Genomic DNA, 23,276 nt, shown 5'->3' with positions numbered 1-23,276 from the left:
ATACTGGAACGAGCGAAGGCGCAGGTGGCCAGAGTGGTGCCGCGCAAAGACCTGTTCAACAGTGACGATTTCGGCAAGTGGCTTTTGTCTGGGTCATCGTTCGATATGAATATCTTTCATCACCCGCCTCATCGACCATCATTTCACACAAAAGTAAAAGATTCCAGCACCGAAAATACCGACGACTCACGTCATCGCTTATTCCCAACGTGGTATACTCATATATTCGATCCGAGTCGCCGCTACCATCGTCGTCATCATGAAGGAAAACGCGAGTTCGATAAACTTTTCGACTCCACTGCGGTCGATACCGCAGATACTGGACGCGCGTACGCAAAGTTACTGCATAAATCAAAACGTCGGGAGCGTCCATCGCCTAAATTGCAAATTACTTCGGGGGAGAAGCGCAGTCGCGACGGAACAGACGGAATGTTCCACAAACCTACTGCGGTGTCGCGTCGCGCGCACGGATCGTTATCCTACGGAGATGATACTGCGGACGATATCGGATCGCGATATTATTTATACTCGTATGTACCGTACCGACGCTTCCGTGTAACGAAAGACGAAGACACGGAAGACGGCATGCCGAGGTGGAAACACGCGAAATGGATACACCGATTCGGAGCGCGCGCGCCTCATTCAACGGATTCGCTGGAATCCGAGTCACCGGGGGTGACGGCCGACCATAAGGAAAGGTTCGCATTCGGAAGGACGTACGATGGATTCGGAGATGAAGAGGTGGACGATGAAGGAGCTCACGTTGGCCATCGGGAGGGATATAAAATTTCATCGGGAATGGATATCCATGGGAAAATTAATCGCGACGGTCCGTACAAAGAGGAGACGGAATTAACGACGTCTAACGACTCGCACGGAAGGACGCAGCTGGGTCGTAAGCGGTATTATTACGGTATCGGGGGTCAAGAACGTCCTGTTTACGACACTGAGGCGGATGACGGCGCGGAGAATCGTCATTTAGCAGATTCTGTAGTTGAAAACACGTCGTCGGCGGACTCGTCGCGCGGGGAAAAAAATATCAGAAACGAAAATAAACATCTCGGCTATGGCGGAGTTCAACGTTCCGCTATCTACTCTGCGACATCGGCAGAAACAACGAAGGAGGCGGCGGGAGAAAAATCGGGGAACGTGTTAACAAAAATTTCCACGCCCACGCGGAAACCCGTGAATATCGATATTGGGTATTATCGCTCGATAGATCGAAATGCCGCCGCCAACACCGGGACGTCACTCTCGTCGGGTTTACCCGATGAAAAAGGGAACGAGCGTACAAATAACACGCTCACGTCGCCATCGGTTGATGATGGATCGGCAGGGAAAGCGACCGAGGGCAGCGACTACGGCGTTCTACGAGCGACTCGGCCCGTAATTGATAATGATGTGACGGCGGCGGAGATGGGTTTCAGCGGGACTGAAAGTCATCCGAGAGCCGATTCGCTATCTCGGGCGCGCTCAAAAACACACCTGGCAAATCGGGAGGCCCATCGCAGCATTGTCGGATACGGACTCTCGGATGCTATCGCGTCGACGGGAACGAAGCACGCGATGGACAGTGGCGGAGATGCGCGATCGAAACGCGTAAAAACGCAGAAAAGCATCGCCGACGGCGAAAATTATGAGGATTATGATCTGAGGGGAAATGAAGAGGAGGTCAGCGGCGATGCTGAGTCATCGGCGGAAGCGACGTCCTCGGACGGAAGTGAGGATCGATTCGACTTATTAAGAACCGCCTCGTCGGACGATTCACGCGAAGAGGACTTCGTAGGAACTAGGAAGGACCACGTAGACCTGAGCGGAGGTCGTCGCATCACCACTGGTCGACACGAAACGTCAATAGAAATGATGGATATCCCTGATCAAAGTGACGAAGCGTATATATTAATGCCGGGATTTCCGGGTTACAAGTTTCGAAGGGGACGTCGGCCGCATGTTGTAAATGATTTTGATGCTAATAACGAGGAAGCGCGTAATGACCAAGAAATCGAAGTCGGACGATCTACTAGGAATTGGGGGGAAGATGACATTAATTACGGTGATTTAGAACGAGAAGGGAAATTTTCAGCTGACGATGAGACGTCGGAACAATCGATAACGGCCGTTTCTAACGCACGTAAATCCGATGGTGGACGCAGCCGACAGCGTGGTGAATATGATCAGCGTAGTCGATACGATCGTTACTCTTTTAATCAATTTTTACGTAATATGACGTGGTCATCGTCACTTATGTCTAGCATAAGTAAATACGAGACTTGGGAAAGATATATAGAATATCTCTATTATCTTTGGAAGCTGAAGGGCGTAAACGCTTCAACATTCATTACCAAAGGAAATGAAGAAAAAAATAACGCAACGAAGGACGAGGAGATATCGTGGAATAGACGCAAGGGAAAACATATGACAGACGAGGATAATCAGAGTCATCTGAAAAAACATAAGAAATGGCCTCACCGTACGGGGAAGTTCATGATAAAGAACATACCTGGTTTAACGCAAGATAAAATTAAATTAAATAAAATTAATGACAGAAAAACGTCGGACGGGAATTACGGAGAGGAAAAAGCGATAAGCGATAATAGTGCGAACAATAAAAATGAAAATCATCAAATTTTCATAAAAAATGTGATTTATGATGATTCCGCGGCGGATAGTATGTCAACAACACGTAGCAATAAAAAAATAATTGATAACAATAGCTATCGCCAGCAAAACTCATGGAACTCGTCATTGGAGAATTCTTATGCAGATGTTCAGACAAAGACAAATGATACTTACAAGTCTGACAGAGGAGACGAAAACATTGATACGAATGTAAAGCAAACTACGGGAACGACGAAGTCTGTTGAAAGTAATTTTCGATATACATCGACAGAAACATCTTCGACGTCTCGCTCGGCTGTAGAATCGCAAATGGACGAACATTCCGTTAATAAATCGGATAATATGAAAAAAATGGCGAGTCAGACGCAGGTATCTGATAAAAAAGATGGATATCAAGATGAAAACGACTCACGCGACACATTAGCGATGTCTTCCGAGTCGATTGATAAATCACAAATGAAAAGAATGCATCATTTGAGTGAAAAATCGAGAATTGATCAGGAGAACAGCGCCAGTACGGAGACATTGACAAAAACGATTTCGTCGGACGATGCAACGGATAAATATCGATCTAATATACAAAACACAGCTACTTCTAAATTATCTGAGGTAACACAAACTAGATCTGAATATTATCTAGAAAATTTAAAAGAGCACAGGAAACATGGTACAAATGCAGGAGCGTCGGAGGATGTGATCTCTGTGAAAGATAGAGAAGAATCAATATTAGAAGATGCATCATCGTTCTCTAAATCGTCTTTACAATCTGAAACGGATATCGAAAATTACTCAAGTAATAATGCAAAGAACATTCAGATAAATATTAATAACTCGGCAGCATCATCGGCAATGTCTTCCGAAACATCCGCAAAATTTGGGGCAATAACTGAACAAACAGGAGACAATTTTAGAAATGTTCAAACGAACGCAAATAATGCAAAAGCGTCGTCGACAGTAATGATTTCTGACGATACGCAAAGTAAATCGTCGACATCGTCTTCAAAATTGTTCGAAGAATCTCGAGAAATGTCAGATTATTTAACTAATCATAAGAACAATCGAATAAATGCTACTTCAAGAGCATCAGCAAGTTCAACATTATCCGATACTATAGAAAATGAACGTCGATCTCATTTGCAAAAATCGTTCTCTTCATCTTTCTCCACATCCTCGGGAAAATTGCAAGACGAATTTCAGCATGACTCTAATAGTATTCAAAATAGCCAAATGAATATTGCTGCTGTGGAATCATCAATGAAATCCAGATTTTTAAGTAGTAATGAAAACGGACATTGGTCTGATTCACCGAAATCTTCGTCATCTTCTAAATCATTGGAAGAGGCACACCAACATAGCTCAAATGATGTTATTGAAACACAAGAAAATAATATTGAACATCGATCCGAATTAGAAAGTGCGTCGACTTCTAAATCACACGTCGAGTCCAAGATGAAGAATGAACATTATTTGAGTGTTACAAAAGGCAACGAGAAAAATGTTATTAAAACACAGGAAAATAATATCGAATTAGAAAGTGCGTCGACTTCTAAATCACACGTCGAGTCCAAGATGAAGAATGAACATTATTTGAGTGTTACAAAAGGCAACGAGAAAAATGTTATTAAAACACAGGAAAATAATATCGAACATCGATCCGAATTAGAAAGTGCGTCGACTTCTAAATCACACGTCGAGTCAAAGATGAAGAATGAACATTATTTGAGTGTTACAAAAGGCAACGAGAAAAATGTTATTAAAACAAAGGAAAATAATATTGAACATCGATCCGAATTAGAAAGTGCGTCGACTTCTAAATCACACGTCGAGTCAAAGATGAAGAATGAACATTATTTGAGTGTTACAAAAGGCAACGAGAAAAATGTTATTAAAACAAAGGAAAATAATATTGAACATCGATCCGAATTAGAAAGTGCGTCGACTTCTAAATCACACGTCGAGTCAAAGATGAAGAATGAACATTATTTGAGTGTTACAAAAGGCAACGAGAAAAATGTTATTAAAACAAAGGAAAATAATATTGAACATCGATCCGAATTAGAAAGTGCGTCGACTTCTAAATCACACGTCGAGTCAAAGATGAAGAATGAACATTATTTGAGTGTTACAAAAGGCAACGAGAAAAATGTTATTAAAACAAAGGAAAATAATATTGAACATCGATCCGAATTAGAAAGTGCGTCGACTTCTAAATCACACGTCGAGTCAAAGATGAAGAATGAACATTATTTGAGTGTTACAAAAGGCAACGAGAAAAATGTTATTAAAACACAGGAAAATAACATTGAACATCGATCCAAATTAGAAAGTATGTTGGCTTCTAAATTACACATACAGTCAAAGCTGAAGGATGAATATTATTTGAGTGTTACAGAAGACAACGAGCAAAATGTTAATGCAGGCGCATCGTCGAAAACAACGAACTCCATTGATGTAAAAAATAATCATCAACAAGAGTCAGTGAGTTCATCGTCATCGTCTTATTCCTCCGCAAAATCGCAAGTGAAAAATGAAAATACAGAGACTTCGATGTCAAACATGATTTCTAGCAATGCCATTAACGACATAGACCAGCGTAATTTACTGCGTGTAGTATCATCATCAGAAACGACAAGCGAAAGCGATGTAAAGGTTCAAGAAGAAGATCTACAAACTGTTAGGAAATCTACGATACTCGAAACATCATCGGATATCAATGATGATAAGCGTAGACATAAAGACAATACATTAGAAGCAACAGAGTTTATTAATCCAAAAACTAGGGACAAATTATGGAATATGGAAATATCGAAGAATAATAAAATTATTGGAAAAGAAGATACTGTGAAAGAAGATTCGAAAAATACATTAGATGCGATGACGTCGGCAACAGCAGTAACTTCTACTGATATTAGGAATATACAAAACTCGGCAACGTCTTCATTGACAAATTCAAAAGCGGGAACGAAAATATATAACGAAAATTTGAATGAAATGAAAGAAAAAGAAACAGTAACCGACAATTCGGTGATATCAAGGGAATCTACGAGATTAAGAACATCAAGTAAAATTAGCGGCAACGATAAAAAGAAATTGCTAAAAATGTCCTCGCTATTTAAATCGCATAGCACTTCGGCAGAGGAAAGGAAGCGTGATATGGACGTTGTACAAAATAGTCAGGATTCAATGGCTACGGCTAAAGCGTCGTCAGAATCCACAGTTTCAAGTAATAACATACGATCGCGAAATGAATTTGCGAAAGAATCGACGTTAAGTGAAACCTTTAAAGAAACGTGGCAGAAACGAAGGAATTTCAACATTCATGAAGAAAAATCCGAAAGTGCTGCAAGTGGAACAACGTTGAAAATAACATCTAATAATGTTAACGAATATCGAGATGGAATAAATGGCGCATCGTCTGTTGTCTCGTATAAGAAATTACAAATAGACGAATTGAGAGATAAAAACGGGGCAAATGATGAAAATTTCACAGAGAATCTAGGAAATAAGGAAGATGAACAATTGAAACATGTCTGGCCATATGATTATCGCGGCGAAGGACGTGCGGAAAGAAAAATTAATTCCAAAGATAATTTGAAATACCTGAAGGATACAAATGAGGTAAATGGAATGATGTCAATAGGGTCGATAACTTCTACTACCTTCAATAACGCGAATCGAAATAACCTAATGGAAGTTATATCGTCGGATAATTTACAGACGAAATCGTTGCGAGAAGATGAGGATAAATCGAGTATACATTCAGATGCTGAGAGAACTGCTAGCACTGAAATTACATCTTATGATGACAAACAAGCGCGCGGGAACACTTTACAGAAATTAATATTTCTAAGTAATTTCAGTAACGAGACGCAAATGACGCACGGAGATAATTATAATATTTCGAAGGAATTAGCAACTCTCAGCGGTAACAAAGAATTTAAAGAGGATAATTTGTGGAAAATGTTGCCATCCGACAGATTACGATGGATTACGAGAAGTAAAAATGTCGAGAATACTGAACATGCGAAGAAAAGCGTAAACAATGCAACTAGTGCGTTCACATTAACGGACACGACCTATTTTCAAGACCACAACCAAGGTAATCCAATAAAGACATCTATCGCTAACGTTCAAAACGAAAGTCAAAATCTAAAATCAACAGTCTCGATTGATACGGAAGCTCGATCAGAGGTTAATCATAAATCGGATGTCTCACAGGAAGACGAAATAATTAATATTGAAACTCGCGATACATACGATATCAATAAGTGGCGCGGAAGATACCAAAGCACAGCGTCGTCATCTTCGCACGCGGAGACGCGGAGTAAAACCGAAAATGCGTCGAAGACGGAAGTATCGGCAAAATCGATAATCGACCAAGTTAACGAAAATTTACACGAAGACGACTCGATCCGAGAAAAATCTTCCTCCACTTCCTCAAGTTTGCATAATTATGGCGAACATCAAAGAGCAGATACGGGAGATACTGTAGAGGCAAAAGCATCAGCGGAAACATCAATTTCCGATATTTCTTCGATCGAATTTCGCAATGACGCAAAAAAGGAGGCATCCACAATATCCCAGTTGAAACGACACGATTTCAACACTCGAGAGGAAGACCAGGCGATCATTTCGAATGTACCGCTGCCATCGGAAGAAACCAAGTTCAACATAATGCAAAATACACAACAACCAAAGTTATCGGAATCTATAACATCGTCTAACTCACATACGGAAGTGCAACATGGAAGGGCCAGCGATATCGCGAAAGAAGGTTCGGAAGTTATCGCAAGTGCCGCGATATCAGCGCGGACGTTTTCCGAAACGGTCGAGAGCGGATCTCGAGAAAAATTAATAGAAACCGCGTCGAAATCTAACTCGTACGCGAAATTACACGGAGGAAGTGAACACAATTTAAATGAGGCTTCGCGAGAAGAACAAATAATTGCAAACGCGAGAGCGTCAGCGGATTCTGCGGTCTCCGGTAATCTCGAGAGCGTGCGACAAAGCGATTGGATGAGGAAGGATTCATTATCCGATTCTAGTCGCAGTGCGTACGCGAAAATCGAGAACGAGAACGTGTTCGAAAATAACCTTGCAAATGCTGCGAGCGTGACTACGTCGGCGAGAGGAACGAGTTACGGCGTCATTAAAGAAAAACGTCAAAATGGCGAGACGACAACTACATTGTTATCCAATTCACGCGCAGAAGCACAGGAGCAGCGTAGGGATAATTCAAACGTTCAACGAGATTCGACAGAGACGACGTTTTCCAGCGATACAAAAGACGGAATATTGAAAACTGAAAATATCGTTAACAGCATGAGGGCAAATTTGAAAGCTGCTGCGAACAGCGTGACATCTGCTGAGGCGATATTTTCGAGCGGTGTTCAAGGCTCGTCGAAAACATTATTGTCAGCCGATTCGCACGTCGAATCGCGAGTGGACGACATGCATACATTGAACGCAGCGGAAAATAGTCAAGGGACTGCGATTGCAAAAGCGTCGGCGTCGTCATTAGTATCGACTTCCGTTGATGATGAAGAAAAACATACGGATAACTTTATGGGAGAAAAATTGGACGAGGATTCTCAAATACATAGGATAACAAAAGCGAAAGGCGAAAATGCCGAAGCGCCCGGACAAGCAACAAGCTTCATCAATGTGAAAAAGGAATTTCAGAAAAAAGTTGAGCACGAATCGAGAATTCTTCAGAAGCAACGTTTAATTAGCACGGACTCGGCGACGTTATCCTCTTCGAAGGCTTTCGACCACGCGGACAGCATTCGGAGAAATAATCCTGAAGAATTGGCCGCGACGTCGTCGAGCAATTCCTACGCAAAGTCCAGCGTGGCGAATGAAAATCACGCAGATGTCCTGGCGGAGGATTACACTGATGTTCTCGGTGCGAGTGCGTCGGTACGAACAATAACTTCCAATCAATTCGGGAAGGTGAAAGAAGATGAATCGCTTCAAGCGTCTTTGTCATCCGACGCGTATGCGAACGCACGAGCGATGAACGAAAATACTAACGGTACAGGGGAAGATTCGAATACTGTGGTAAGCGCGAGAGCGGAAACGGCAACTTCCGATTTACTGACCGGCTTAGTCACGGAAAGGCGAACAAAAGGTAAGACGACTTCTCGAGAAAGCGTGGGGGATCTTTCGGGAACATCATCGAACACGTCCCCCGCGGCGGGAGCCGAAAGCACGAAAATCTCGGGTGGTAACTACAAAAGCTCCGTGAACGCGATCGCCGAGACGGGAATTGACGATCAGCATGATCAGCGAGGAGATTCACGCGGAACGGCATCCTCGTTCGTCGTCATTCAAGACAGCCAACTTGGCGTAATCCGATCGACGTCATCAGCGAATTCTTACGCAGCGGCGCAAACCAGCGAAGGTATCGCTGAGAGCGAAAAGGTCGGGGGAGATTCAAAGGTTAACGTATCGACGTTAGGAGCTGCGCGAACACGCAGCCGGGTCGTAGAAACTCAGCCGAGCGGCTGGCTGGTTACAACGTCAGACGCTGGTACTCTTGCGGAAGAACGCGCACAAAATAAGGATAAGTTTAATGTTTTGAGAGAAGTCGAGGAAGTTGCTGTCTATGCGGAGATATTGGCGAGAGCGGCAGCCGGTGATATCGAAGGCGAGCAACCCGAGACTTGCACTGAGGAATCGGGCGAGTGTCGAGACGGCTCAAATGTTGCGATCCGGGACGCTGCCGCCACGTCAAGTGCTTCGGCCGAGACGATTGCGTCGATGGAGGCGAAAATCGAGAGTGAGGACGAGAGCATTTTGAATGGCGAAGTAACGGCGTCATCGTTCGACGATGCGAAAACACGAATAAGCACCGAGGGAGAGAGCAGCAGTGTTTCACGTAATTCGGAGTCTTCCGTCAGTATGGAGGAAACGCGAAGTTCGATGTCTGCAGCGTCATCCGCATCTACCTCTGACAATTTGGATTATCGCGCGAGATATCACCATCAAATCGATAATGGAATATCGGCTACATCAGCGATCGCTCCGAGCGAGGCAGATCTTTCCTCGGGAGAGATCACGGTGTTGTATCCGTCGCGTGAAATGAGTAAATGCGATGAGAACGTCGAGACCAGAGGATTCATTAGCGGGGCGGCTGGCTTGTACCAGGTAAACAAGGAGCGCGATATCAACGCTTTTAGTCATTTATCTCGTGCGGGAGAGAGGATATAATAAATGATGCTGATACAGTACACGGTTGGTTGAATCTCTCTCTCTCTCTCTCTCTCGACCGTTATTTTCTTTTTTTAAGTAATATAAAAAGTTCATTTATATTAATATCTTAGTGTATTGTATGTCAATGGAATTTTAAATCGTTACATTTCGAGCGGATTATATTTGAAACGGAAATGATTTCCTACAGATGTTGGACAAACGGGGGAGCGAAATCCTACTGATGAAGAAGAATCCCAAAGGACCCATTCAAATAGCGAGCCTCAAGGACAGCGTGCCGCCGCTTGTAATGTATCAATTAATTCCACGGGAGGTGTACGAGAGAATACGAACGATAATCGCGAACAAGCAAACCTTTTGCGTCGATTGCGCAGTTCCAAATACTTAAAACGAGCAATTACAACATAATATCCCACACACCATGTATTATTTACCAATTGACGGAAACTTTTAATGAGAAATTTCATCTCGACAGAATTTTTTGCGAACAGACTGTATTATGCTTTAATACATCACGCGTATCATAAGTTGTGCGACATGCTGTGTCAAAGATGTAAAACGTCGTGTCGTCAAAGCAGCGATTAAATCGCCATTAGAGGTGTTACAGATAGAACTCTGATATGTGGAAATCGACGTGGGGCATCATTATTGATATTTACCATCAGTAATCTATTTAATACGACTGTCACATCGTTTATATACATACATATATACATATATATATTGCATTGTAAATAAACATTTACCGGATAAAATCTTTAAAGAAACACCATTCCCATCTCGCAAATCTGGACTTTTCGCGTAAAGACATCATTCCGATATTCCGGTGAACTTTTCTCCAAGTGTATACTACGAGATTAAAGTTTATGTCGGAATAAAAAAAAGAGGAGAAGAAACAGAAGAAGAAAATCTGTTAGTTTCGAGACACTCGTGAAATCTCACGCTGCGACGAGTATTATAGGTAACCCACAAACGTGTATGTACGGAAAGCCGACGATGGAATGGGAAACAACCGCGCTTGTAAAAAGATTTTTCTCCTCGGGCAGCCACGTAAACGCGTAGACCGCTCAATGCGGAAGAGTAAGGGATGACCTCGTTCGAAGAAGAAGACGTTCGTTACTGCTCTGAGCTCGCGAAGAACTGGATGGCCGCCGCCGGCGGATGGACAAGTGTGTGAGGTAGCGTTAAAGCTGCAGGTACGACCTCTTTGGGGAAAAGTGGCCGCCGATGTACACACGTGCGGAACCTTGAAGAGGTCATTTCGCCGAAGGCTCGGCCTTCCGCATCGTCGATGGGTGAACCCGCGGGAAACGCGATGCGGATAGCGATGCGGTTTACGAGACGCGTTTAAACGTTTGATTCAGAGACTCGCGTCATGTGATTACTACGCGAGTTCTTTTTTACGACTCTCCTCCTCCCCAAGTAAGTATAACTTTGTCGTCGGCCGTCGGCGTCGAGATCGACGGAAAGTGGAAGCGCAGAGTGTTACGTTTCTCCTTACGGCCCACGGCAGAAACATTTAATCGCGGGATGACATTTTGCAGACGATAACCGGCGGTTATTCCGCTTTACGTTCACGTAAGGTTGTCGATAACGTCGGCGAGGTCCGCCACGATACCCTTGTTAAAGGCAATTCTTTTCAAGTGGCATTACACCGATACGCTAAAATAAAACGGCAGAATGCGCGATATTAGGGAACCTCTTATCGAGGTAAGCACGACCTGATTTCCGCGCAGTGCCGGAACAGGAACGATACAATTTCCCCGTTACGTTCGATAGGTGGGACCATTCGCGTGCCTCACGCGGTGACTTATGAAACGTGTTACGATCAGCAATCTCGCCTCGATATTAAGGTTCCGCGCGCTCACCTCGAAATCCGTGAAGGCTTTGTACGTGAGTATCAAACAACCGCCGAAGAATATACAGGTCGCCAGGTTCCTGGTGTCTGAGAAAGACGCGACCAGAGGAACGGATCCCATCTGCCAGTCGTGTGAAAGTATAGCCGGGCACAGAAGTAGCCAACAGTTCAGCGCTGCCAAGTAGCAGAAGGTCAGCAATCTGAAATCAACAATGGCACGATTGGACGAGATGTGAGAAAGAAATAAAAAATAATGAGAAGAAGAGGAAAAAAGTGTAGGAAATTATATATAATTTACATCTAATTGACATCTTAACTATAAGACAGACGAGATCGCAGGTGTCATTATCACTTTAGCTCGGGATCCCATGAGAGAGAGAGAGAGAGAGAGAGATGCTCTTAATCGTCGAGTTCTTAACGCCCGAGGTCGGCGAGTGAATCTGTCGCCTCCGTGGTGTCTGCTTCTTCTCTTTTTTTCTCCCCGGAAAAAATTGGCCGCCCGGTCGTCGCGACGAAGGCAGGTTCGCACGATCGGTATTGTCCTCTTGGCACGAGCTGAAGAGCTCGGCCAATAGGGGCTGGAGTGGTACCTTCCAGTTGCTGACATCGAGGTTCCATTTTCTCACTATCAGCGTCTACCGATATAATCACCGATATAATGCTCCCCGTTGCCCCCTCGCCATCTCTCTCTCTCTCTCTCATGGCTGGTGCGATCTTCGACAAGGATATTCTCGGTGTATCGTCGCGCTCCCGGGACGGCTTACTCGGCAAGTCTATTGTCTCGCGAACAAGCTCCCACGCACACAGCCGGGCCGCATAACGCGCCGGTAAATATTCGCCGTTGCCGTTGTGAGTGTTAATTCCGACGGCTCACGAGTCCCTCTAATTGTCCACGATGCCAGCAGAGCCGGCGGATCCGCCGGCATCGGTTCTATTCACCAGATAGCCGAAAAGTGGGCTGGCGGTGCGAAACGCCGAGGGATCGTGGCCTCGTTCTCTCGACGGATTACCTCATTGAGATACGCGAGAACACGTACTTATATGTACACGTAGATAAGGGAGACACCGCGACACGACACGGCAGTGACGGCACGCATTGCGCGCGCGATGGTCGCGTATCGTCTCGCGTTGAACGGATTTTAACCCCGACCCGCTATTCCCGATAACGACCGACATATATTTTCGCCTCTTTAATACGACGATTTAACGTATTCCCAATGAAGCCGCGCGGGGTTTTTCTTCTCAAACGGCACGTCAAAACGATACGAGGGAGACGTTAAAATTTGAATACAGAGTGACACTCTCTAATTGCTGCCTCGCGGCAAAAAAGAGGCCCGCGCACAGCTGGCGGCTGGCCGTGTGTGTCCGGCGCGATTTAACGATTTTTATCTCTTTATTATTTCGCGTGCTTGAGCACGCGTATTATATTGTTGCCCCGCTAATTAATATCCATCCGAGCGAGCGGGTCGGGAGGTGAAAACCGCGATGCAGCTCGGTAAAAGAGACAAAGACAGTAATATAACCCCGGCGCTCCGAACCGAACAGCTGTCATTTTTCGGCATAATTTTTCTCGCCCGCCGGCTATCTATATTTTCATTTCGTCGAAATGATTAACGAGCATCCCGCCGGCATCGACGACACTACCGGAAGGACCGGGAGAGCCCGGTGCGGGGATAAAGGACGCCCTCTGAAATAGCAAAATAATAATTTGCGGTATATATCAGGCGCGGCGCACGTACCGCCATATGAAAGAGCGGGATTTGCCCGGGAGAAGACGGTCGCGCGCTGCTGGAGGATGACATATACCCGTGTGTCCACTCTTTTTGGGATCGCCCGGTGTTACAGAGATTGCTATAAATCTCGGCAGGATATTCTCAGATTTGTGGATTTTCATGGACTTCCGTGGACTCGGCCAAACAAATATACCCGTTTTCCGAAGCTAGACGCTCCGGTCGCAGTTCGCCGGTTTATAATAGATAAGAGAGATCGCAGGGAAGATGGAAACGCGCGTTGCCTTTATTTACGTTCGCCAAGCATGCAAAAGAAGTAAAAGAGTGGAAACCGAGAAGAACAGATATTAATAAAACACGTGGCTCTAATATTCATAGAGCGCCATTTGCAAATTGTTCGAATTAACTTCTTGTCCCGCGTTTCTGTCACGTTTCGCAACGTTGCCTTCCGTAACGCTTCTGGTTTATTGGTAAATATGTGTTAGACGTTGGATTTTTACACAACCGATACGATGGAATTAATAAATTGGCGCAATTAAAAATGGTTTATTAGTACGGCTCGTGGCAGACGCCGTTGTTCTTGTTGGTCTCACGATCGTTTGTCAAGGCGGGCAACTTTCAGAAAAAGCTTTCTTTTGAAGCCGTTATTCGCGTAGAAACGCGATGTCATTAGCTTTTAATCGTACCGTTCCATCAATTTACCCTCTCTTTCATTCAACCGTTCTCTTTCTCCCGCGCACTTTCGTGATATGCGGGAATCGACCCGCTGCCGATACTCATAAGCGGTAAAGTTTTCCGCCCGTATCCTTGCGACGTTAAAGTATTGTCGGCATTTCAAATTACGCGCATTGCGTCAATCACGGCAAACCCGAACGTATATCTTGCGACATGAAGAGAAGAAACCAAAGCTGGGATTCACGAAATCGAGATAAAAAGATGTCGTTGAGAGAAAGAGAAGAAAAGAAAATAGACATGCCAATTAAAATGTTGACTCAAATATTCAGTAAAATTTGCAGGAATTGAACAGGCAATAATGAACGCCGGATATTATTTAACAAAGTAGCCATTGTTGCATAATTAATCGCGATGAAATCGTTTTGTAATTCTGATGAAATTATTATGTAAATATATAAGTTTCAAATTGTTTTATCTGTTTATACTTTATGTTTTGCAATTTTTTACCTTGTATGTATGAAATAATTTTAATAATTTTCATTTCTACGACTGCATATACAGTTGATAAAAAAAAACCAATAAGTATTAATATGAGAAAGAGAGAGAATAATGATTCACGAGAAAGAACTAACAGGAATATTAGTTATTAACATTTCCTTGGAACGTGTCTGAATAAGCGGATGACAATCTCAAAGCACTCGATGCGATCAATCATGGTTGAGAAATTCATGAAACCAGGTGCAAAGTGGAAACTTTAATCGACGCTCGCGTGATAAGTTCTTCGCACCATCGTTCGTCCGTTCGTTCGTTCGTTCGTTCGTTTCGCCATCGCGGCACGTAAGAACTTTGATCTCCCGTACATGCTTTTGAATTCAGATGAAAGCAATTTCCCTCGATTACCAGGCGGAGGTGCAAGATAGGCCGCGATCGATTCGCACGTGTTCCTAAGCATTCACTTGGTGATTTCGAAGCGAGATTTATTGCATGCATAATCACGCAGCTTCTAAGCACGCGAGCGCGCCCGTCATTTTTCTACGTCAAATTTTTCAGATAGTCACCGCATTTGCATAAACGCAATCTCCCTCGCGCGAAGTCATGCATCGTGTAATTAAAAACGTATGCATACGTGTAATAATTTGTTCGATAATGTCTTTCGCGTTATTTCGAATCGCGGAGTAGCACCGGAACGCGTGCGTGAAAGTGTCGTTACGTTTTTGTCGCTGACTATACGCGTACGGAGACCCAAATTTGCGTTGCTTCGAAAAATCGCGAGCGCACGCTACTGCGGTTTCATCACGCGGATTACCCCCTAACATCGAACTCTCGGAATTTGAACTGAATTCAGACGCTTCGGTGGGACAATAAATTATCAATCTTCTCGTGAGACAGCGCATTTTGTTTCGAGACAGCTCGTATTACGTGAGTAATTGTGACGGTCTGCTATAAATCGTTATAACTGAGAGGAATAAATTGCGCGCGCAGTTTGAGTTACGCTATATCGTTTTCCATCATAAATTATCTTCCGCGCGATAAATAATTTCTCGTCGCGTCTTCCTCGCGCGTCGGTGTGGAGTACCTCTCTCTTTCTCTCTCTTTCTCTTTTTATCTCTCGCGGGAACGGAATAAGATAACTCGCGCTATTTCGCTCCACTCATTAGAATGTTCCGTAAGAAGTCCGAGGGCTCGACGTACGCTCGCGGCTGGCCGGGAAACGACGCGAGATATCGCGGGAGGAGTGACGCCGCGGGAAGAGGTCTCTGTAATGGAGGTTTATTGGCAATTAATCTTGCGAGCCGGATGTGCCCGCTTCGCCGGGCACGATACACTTCCGTCTCAGCGAGCGACCGGTAAACCGAGGAGAGATGTATTGCGCCGTCCCACGGAATCAAACGTACCGTCCTCCGCTTCTCACCGGCGTCGAACCCCTCTCGGTAGTGTGTACGTGCCGTGCGTCTTTGTCAGCCGCGCCGGAAGTGTATTGTTCCCCGAGTACCTCCGGCTGCTCTCTCGCGAGATGCCCATCAAGCCTGATCGAGCGGGCTGTGACGCACACGGTAAGCGGAGGCGCTACACCTTTTTCCGCTTCCCGATACGTTAAACTTGCGAATTGAAGCGCGTTTTGCTATCCGAAATAAAACACCGACGCGATATCGAGCTGATCGCGCGTCACGAGCACGCGCGCGCTCCTCGAATTATTATGCTTCTCGCGCTATTTTTCGAACTATTTCCACCGCGCCAGCGATATCCTCCTCTGAATTGACCGCCCTCTACACGCAGCGGAGTATCAATCATCTGTTTTCTCCCCCCTTTTCCGTTTTTTCAATTTGATATTACGGTTTCGCTGAGTGAATAACTATTCCACGAGACGAACAATCCGGCGCATCGTTTTGGCAGAACGGTAATAATTACGCCGACAAATTTAACATCGATGATCGGATACGCAAGGTGGGATATTGCGGTTTGATTTTCAATTGACGGTCCGCGGGCGACGCGTGCGTTGCGTGCGGGAAAAAGCTCACTTCCACCATTATTCGTTACACGCTTGATCACCGAGCCGTGGTAACCCCACCATCACGGGTAGTCATTTTTCCATATATACACGCGTCCCGCCATTTTACACACACCGTTATTATTTTCGCCGAATTCAAATCGCGGGGGCATTCGTGGCGCTCAGCAGGCGTCGGAGTTTCCCCTTTAACCGGGGATCGGCGTGCAAGTGAAAATAAAAACGGATCGAAGAGTCAGGAACGGCGTACGTAGCCGTCGCGCCCGAGTCACCCGCTGTTTTACACCCCGACGCATCCATCCCCTCGCGATTTTCGTCGCGCCGCGCACTCGAGCGCCGTCCAGACGGTTGCTCTTCGGACGAGGAGGAATTTTCCCCCTCCTCGTCGTTAATGATCGCATTCGTATTAGTTCAACTCCCGCGGGCCGATTTAATTGAACGTACACGCGAGCATCGGGTCTCTCTCCTCCAGACCGTAAAGGGAAGAATAATTACCGGCGGCGATAACGTCAGTGCCGCTTAGAATGGTGTTTCGAGGGGTAAACGCGAAAAACGTGCCATGTACCCGTGCCGGGCGAGTTCATAAAAGATTCCCGCTAATTAAGAGCACGTTTCGATAGAATGGCACGCGAGACGGAGTCACGTTCACGTTGTGCTATATACCGTACTATACACCGTATGTAAATGGATCTTCGTGCCTTCCCGGCGCCTCCGTTATTTATTTATCCTACGTCGCGCAACTGTGTCGTGTATTAATCGAGTCGGGCACGATTTTTACACACGCTTCATTCAATACACTCGAGTGCGCTCTGTAGTGTACACAGTCTCACAGTACGATAAAAAAACATTTTGTGTCTGTGTTAAAATCGATTCTTGTTAAAATTTCGGGGTAACACTTTTGACATACCTATGCGTGTTAATTTAACATATTGTGTTTACGTTATCTAAATATTTTCTGCTGAATCGATATTCAATATATATTAGGTGTATGCAAAAGTTTTAGTCTTTTTTTTTCAGTCTTTTTTTTCCTCTAATATAATTATTTATTGTTTTAGTCTTTTTTTCCTCTAATATAATTATTTTTAATTGAAACACTTTCTCTCCATTTTGTGTTTGTGTAAGGTTGGCATTGAACTTTTGGAAACTCCATTCATTATAATTCAATGTTGTATATAACTTTAAAAAAAAAACAGTTGATGCAATGAGCGACGAGAAATTTTATATTCGACACTGCATTCGATATGAATTCCAGCAAGGAAAAAATACTGCGAAAGCATGTGAATTCATTTGCTATAGTCGACAATTGAATGATTGGGCCGACAAAATTGAGGAGAAAAGACCATTTACCGGACAAAGGAGTCGAAAAGTCATTTTGCTGCAGGACAACTCTAGGCCGCACATTGTTCGGACCACTCAACAAACCACCATTAACTTGATCTTGGAAGTTCTTCAGGAGAGTACACGCGGCGTGTACTCTCCTGACTTGGCACCTTCGGATTATCACCTATTCCGGTCAATGCAGTACTTCTCAGCAGGACAGCGTTTTCGAGATGTGGTGGAAATACGAAAATGGCTCGATAAATTCATTGCTTTAAAACCGGGTTTTTTTCTTTCACGAAGGAATCCAACGGTTGGCCGAAAGGTAACAGAAGGTTATAAAAAATGAGGGAAAGTATTTTCAAGATTGACTTGTAGTCACTGTATTATATGATAAACAAATAAAATAAAAAAAAAGACTAACACTTTTGCATATACCTAATATAAATGTAAAAATATCATATTTTATACTTCAATGTCGATTACGGATATTAATACTGTGCTAATTTTTGACATTATATGTGTTATTTTACAACATATTCACCTTGATTAAATTAACGCAAAAATTTGTATGGACTGTTTGGGACATATAAAATCCCAAGTAGGAATTTGCTACTGGTAAGCTACTGGCCTAGTACTGATTTATGGTATACAGTACTTGATGGTATTCAGTACTGGTTCAATATTGGGATGACAGAAATGGGCCAATATCGAACTAATACCTAACATCAGTACTGAAAATCAGTAACAATATCAAAAATTAGTACCGTCACAGTATCAAATATCTATACTGTAACAGTATTAAAAATCAATACCATAACAGTACCGAAAAATAGTACCAACAATTATCGGTTCCCAGTCCTGGAATAGTAGCGACTTCCAGTAATGATAATTATTACTAAACAGTTATTAATATCACAATCATATTGTGAAAGAGACAGTTAGAACTATGACCGGGGTTGTGTTTGTGCCTACAGATACCCACTTTTAACCTGAAATGAGCGACATATATACAGCTGGGATCGAACTCGGATTTTCGGCTTGCCGAGAGGCAACCGCTTTTACCACTGAGCTATTTAGGTCTTACACTAGTGACATCTTCCGTTTTCCTATTTAAGGCATTAGTGTAACGTAAAATCTGCATTACATTGCTGAATCGGCATCTCGCGAGTATCTAATATTTATTATAATCTTTCTCATACCTAAATTATATTATAAATATTGTATGCTGTCTAAGCAGCACTGGGCCAATAACAAAACATGATGTTCGCTTTTGTGTGTTGGTTCAGTACGGGATAGTACAACTATCTAGTACCGATTCTGGGTACGAGGCCAGTACAGATAATACTTCTTTTTTTTTTAATATTAGGCTATTACTAGGCCAGTACCAAAACATGATGTCCGCTTTTAGGTACCGGCTCAATACGAACATGATACAATTATTTAGGACCAATTCTGGATATAGAGCCAGTATCGGAAATACTGCTTCTTTAATGCTGGGTCAGTATTGTACCAACAACATGAAATCCGCTTTTCGGTACCGGCTCAGTACTGTGCCAGTATCCTGTATTGGCTGACTATATACTATTTCTACATGGGTGTATGTTAAATTTGACACACAATTTTTTTGCCCTACTTCTCTCTCTCTCTCTCTCTCTTTCTCTATTACGCACCGTGTATATGTTATTCATTCATTCGTCACCATTTGCCAAAGTAACGTTTATCGGCAAACGTAATGTGCGCCCAATAGATTATAATCGTATGGAATTCGAGGAGCGCGAAATTGGATTTGAATCGCTATTTCGAGAATAGTATGTAATATTCATACACCTCATTGAACGTAAACGATACACGCAGCGGTGATGCATGCCGAGTCATTTGCCTTATTACGCCGTTAATTTCGCGACGAGATTGCTTCTTTTTCGTGCAGATATGAGTATATTATCCCGCGTATCGATACATCGCCGGCGGCATGTTATCACACGCTAATATAATTAGTCTAACCCGCGAGGATAAATTTCGTTGTTCTAGTTAAACTCAATCGCGTGTAACTTGGCTTGCCACGTCCACACATTATTTCTGGCAAAGCTGCGCGGTAGTTCAGAACTTCGTGACGAAGGTCGAAGCTGAGGCTGTTAGCGCAGTCTCGTGTAATTCGCTCGAGAACATTGAGCACTTATCCTGCTGTCCCCGCGATCAACAAGCCTATGCGTATTCTGTTGGAAAATTCTTATCTAAGCCCGACGATCATCGTTGGAACCGAAAAATTAGTGCTATACACACAGCGCGCACATACACGCACACCCACATTTTTAAGCGAAACGAATCGCCCGGGGCACAAAGGGCGAATTCTTCGCTCTATCGACGGGATATAGACTACGTACCGTCCTCGCGCGGATCCCTCCTCATCTTGATGCCACGGAAAATAGGGCACTGTCGGGAGCGAGAAAGTGGGCGGAGGGAAAGAGAGAGAATGAGAGGGATGAAGGGGAGAAAGGTGGAAAGATGGAAGACGGCGATGGCGGTGGAGGAAGGTGAGAGAATTAGTAGGTGGGTCTCTACGCAGATAATTTGTGGCGTGCAATCCCGGGCCAGCCATCCAGCCGGATAGGTAAGGCGTACGCTATACCCGTTTCGTAGTAATTTACTCGACTTCCCTCCGACCGACGAACGAGTAGAGTCGGAAGCGGCGGGGTTGATTGATCGAAAGCGAAGTATCGCTCGCTCGTGCTCGGCAGGATGTGCCGTCAGTCTTGCTTACCAACATACGGAAACCGATGACGATCCAGTTCTGCGTGCGGACGTGTCAGAATAGATTCAGGAAACGCGTACATGAGAAGCCGCGATTTAGCCGCACCCCCGCCGGGGCTACAGACGCCTCACGCCTCTTAGGCGTTTACGATACTCCTTGCCTGGTATCTGTATTCCACCGTCTACCGTCTGCGCGCGTCCCCGCCACTGTTGTAATGAATGGAAGACGCGTACGCCGACACGGACGATGACGTACGGAGGTTTCGGGTGAAACATTCACGGGTTCAACGTGCGGCCATGTATATCGGATACGCCGTTGAGGGATGCCAACGACATCTCCCGTGGTTCCGCTTGCCATTCAACCGTTCGCTCGCGTATAACGCACGTCATAACGAGTACACGGAGCCCGGCCTCTGAGGATTTCTCAAGTTTACAACCCCCGTTTCCCATCTCATGAAAGAAAGAGCAGCATCCGCCGTTGCATCAGCCTTTGGCTTTGATAATGCGTCTCCTTCTTCGTACCAAATGAGATAGGCTGTGAAGGTTCAGCGAGGCCGATTTCGTCGCTCCGTCGGCGAAGTGAAACGGGCGAATCAGGCAAGTGTCGAGCGAGCATCCGAGGAAGCTTTTACGAGGTAACATGTGTTCCTCATTGATTTTAACCCTTTCGGTACATTTGACGAGTGAGACTCGTCATCTGTTTACTTGGGCATAAAATGTATTACTTTTACATATTAATCCATATAGCGACAAATTAAATCCGTCCCATGGGCATAAAAATCTTAAAATAATTCAGTACTCAAAGGGTTAATGAGCAAACGGACATATTGTAAAGTAGATAAAAATAAGAGAGACTCGTGTTTCCTTACAAGTAGTTGAAACTCTTCGAAGAAAATTTCAAGAGATTCTTCCGAATCGGTGAGAAACACTTTTCTAAGTTTCTTCAGATCTCGATGTTAATATCAACTTTATTGTATTATAAACGACGAGTTTGCTGCAGTCTCATAATATTGCATCTATGATGACCGATTCTCTCCGAGGGTACGGATTCATATCAAACGATTTATTAACAGATGCGAGCAAAATATTTAGATTTCAAACTCGTGGAAATCTCTTGAAATTATGACGAAAGATACGATCTGAGTAAACGCAAAATATGTGTATCGGTGTACCTTTACTTCCGACGCGCGCGCGATACTTGTTGAGATATTGATTCCACTCGAGGTTTGAACTTTGTTCCCCTCGATCTCGGGATGAAATGAGCAACGTAATGTCGGCAATTAAAACGCGGCTGGCTTGAAATTCTTCGGAATTCATAAATATCAAGAGCGGTTTGATAATGCCGCGCTAACTATTTGCGATACGTAAGATTAATGTTCTCCGTGTACAATGAACACGGTGTATATTTCTACCACTTCATTTACGTGCGTGTGCACGCATGGTGTACGCACAGATCCGTGTATATTCCCGAAACAATAATAATATCCGCGTGTAAATCCCAGCTGCATTTTGTATTACAGAGCGTTTCCGAGTGAAATATCGGTGACACCGGCGGTAAATCGAAAGAGCTAATGCGCCACCGGAGCCGCGCCATTATTACGGGCAAGAAATCCCTTAAGCCGTTAGATTTATTCTATTCCCCATCAGCGATGATCTATTGTACTCGGGCGTCGTCAAGGACATAATATTAGGCCAGTCGATGGTCCCCGCGGCCGATCACCAACTTTTCCAACGCGACGATCATATACGCGAGTATTGTCGGAGCGTCATCAAAGTAATCTTATAATCTGCACGCACTTGCGAAACGCATAAGTACGCGCGATCCGTACGGAAGCGCCGTTTGAGCAAGAAAAGCCGACTATGCGGCTCACCCGAAATGCTGCGGGAGCCATAGGGAATTTACGTCGTGCCGTATCAGTTAGTCTGAAACATTCCGCGGCTTCGGGGCTTTCGGTGTAAATGCGTGCAGTTAACCGCGCTCTACATCTTTAAGGCACCTCGAATCTGCCTCCGAGGCGTCGTCGTACGGCGAAATTTCGCGGCCCTACTGACTTAATGCTCTCTAAAGTGGTTAATGGATAATTTAATGTCATTTCCCCCTCCCCCACCCCCACGTACAGCCGCACGCGAGCGAGCTCGCAGCGTGGATGGGCGCGTGTCGAGGTAGTGACACAATGAATGACTTATATATCTCTCGTGTATCACGTTGATGGTTTTGAGATTGACGATGTAAGCGACGTCAAATGAGGTCTAATTCTGTCGCTGGTACATGCAACCTTCGTCATTCATTTAGTGGATATACGAGTGCGAAAAGCATAGACATGGTATTTATCTTTGATTTTTATCTCGGCTTATTTATACTTATATTTGTCTTCGATTATTTATATTTATTTATTATTGTATTTATCTTTGTGTTTCAACCATTCGTCCTTTGAGCGATATTCCCAATGAATCTGCTAGTTTTATGATATGCTAATGGTCGGAACGTTCATGTGGCAGCGTCTTCTTTATCGTGTATAAAATGAATGAATGTCTCTTTCTCTCTCTCTCTCTCTCTCACACTCACTCTTTCACTCCGGTTGCGCAACCAGCGGTGCGGTGTACAACG

General features: G+C 44.3%; 1 protein-coding gene across 1 annotated transcript in view; it reads right to left on the bottom strand.

The window, feature by feature from the left end:
- The window catches only part of LOC106748426 (transmembrane and TPR repeat-containing protein 1-like), a 180,215-nt gene that overhangs the window by 33,452 nt on the left and 123,487 nt on the right, over positions 1-23,276 (bottom strand). The window contains exon 7 of the mRNA XM_014626927.1: positions 11,700-11,889. Coding sequence (XP_014482413.1) covers positions 11,700-11,889 — 190 coding nt within the window. The remainder of the gene's footprint in view (positions 1-11,699; positions 11,890-23,276) is intronic.

This window comes from Dinoponera quadriceps, unplaced genomic scaffold (assembly GCF_001313825.1).
Source record: "Dinoponera quadriceps isolate SergipeBrazil2010 unplaced genomic scaffold, ASM131382v1 scaffold321, whole genome shotgun sequence".
In the NCBI taxonomy this organism is placed as follows: domain Eukaryota; kingdom Metazoa; phylum Arthropoda; class Insecta; order Hymenoptera; family Formicidae; genus Dinoponera; species Dinoponera quadriceps.
The sequence above is the reverse complement of the archived record's forward strand: the minus strand, read 5'-3'. Positions and strand labels throughout refer to the sequence as shown.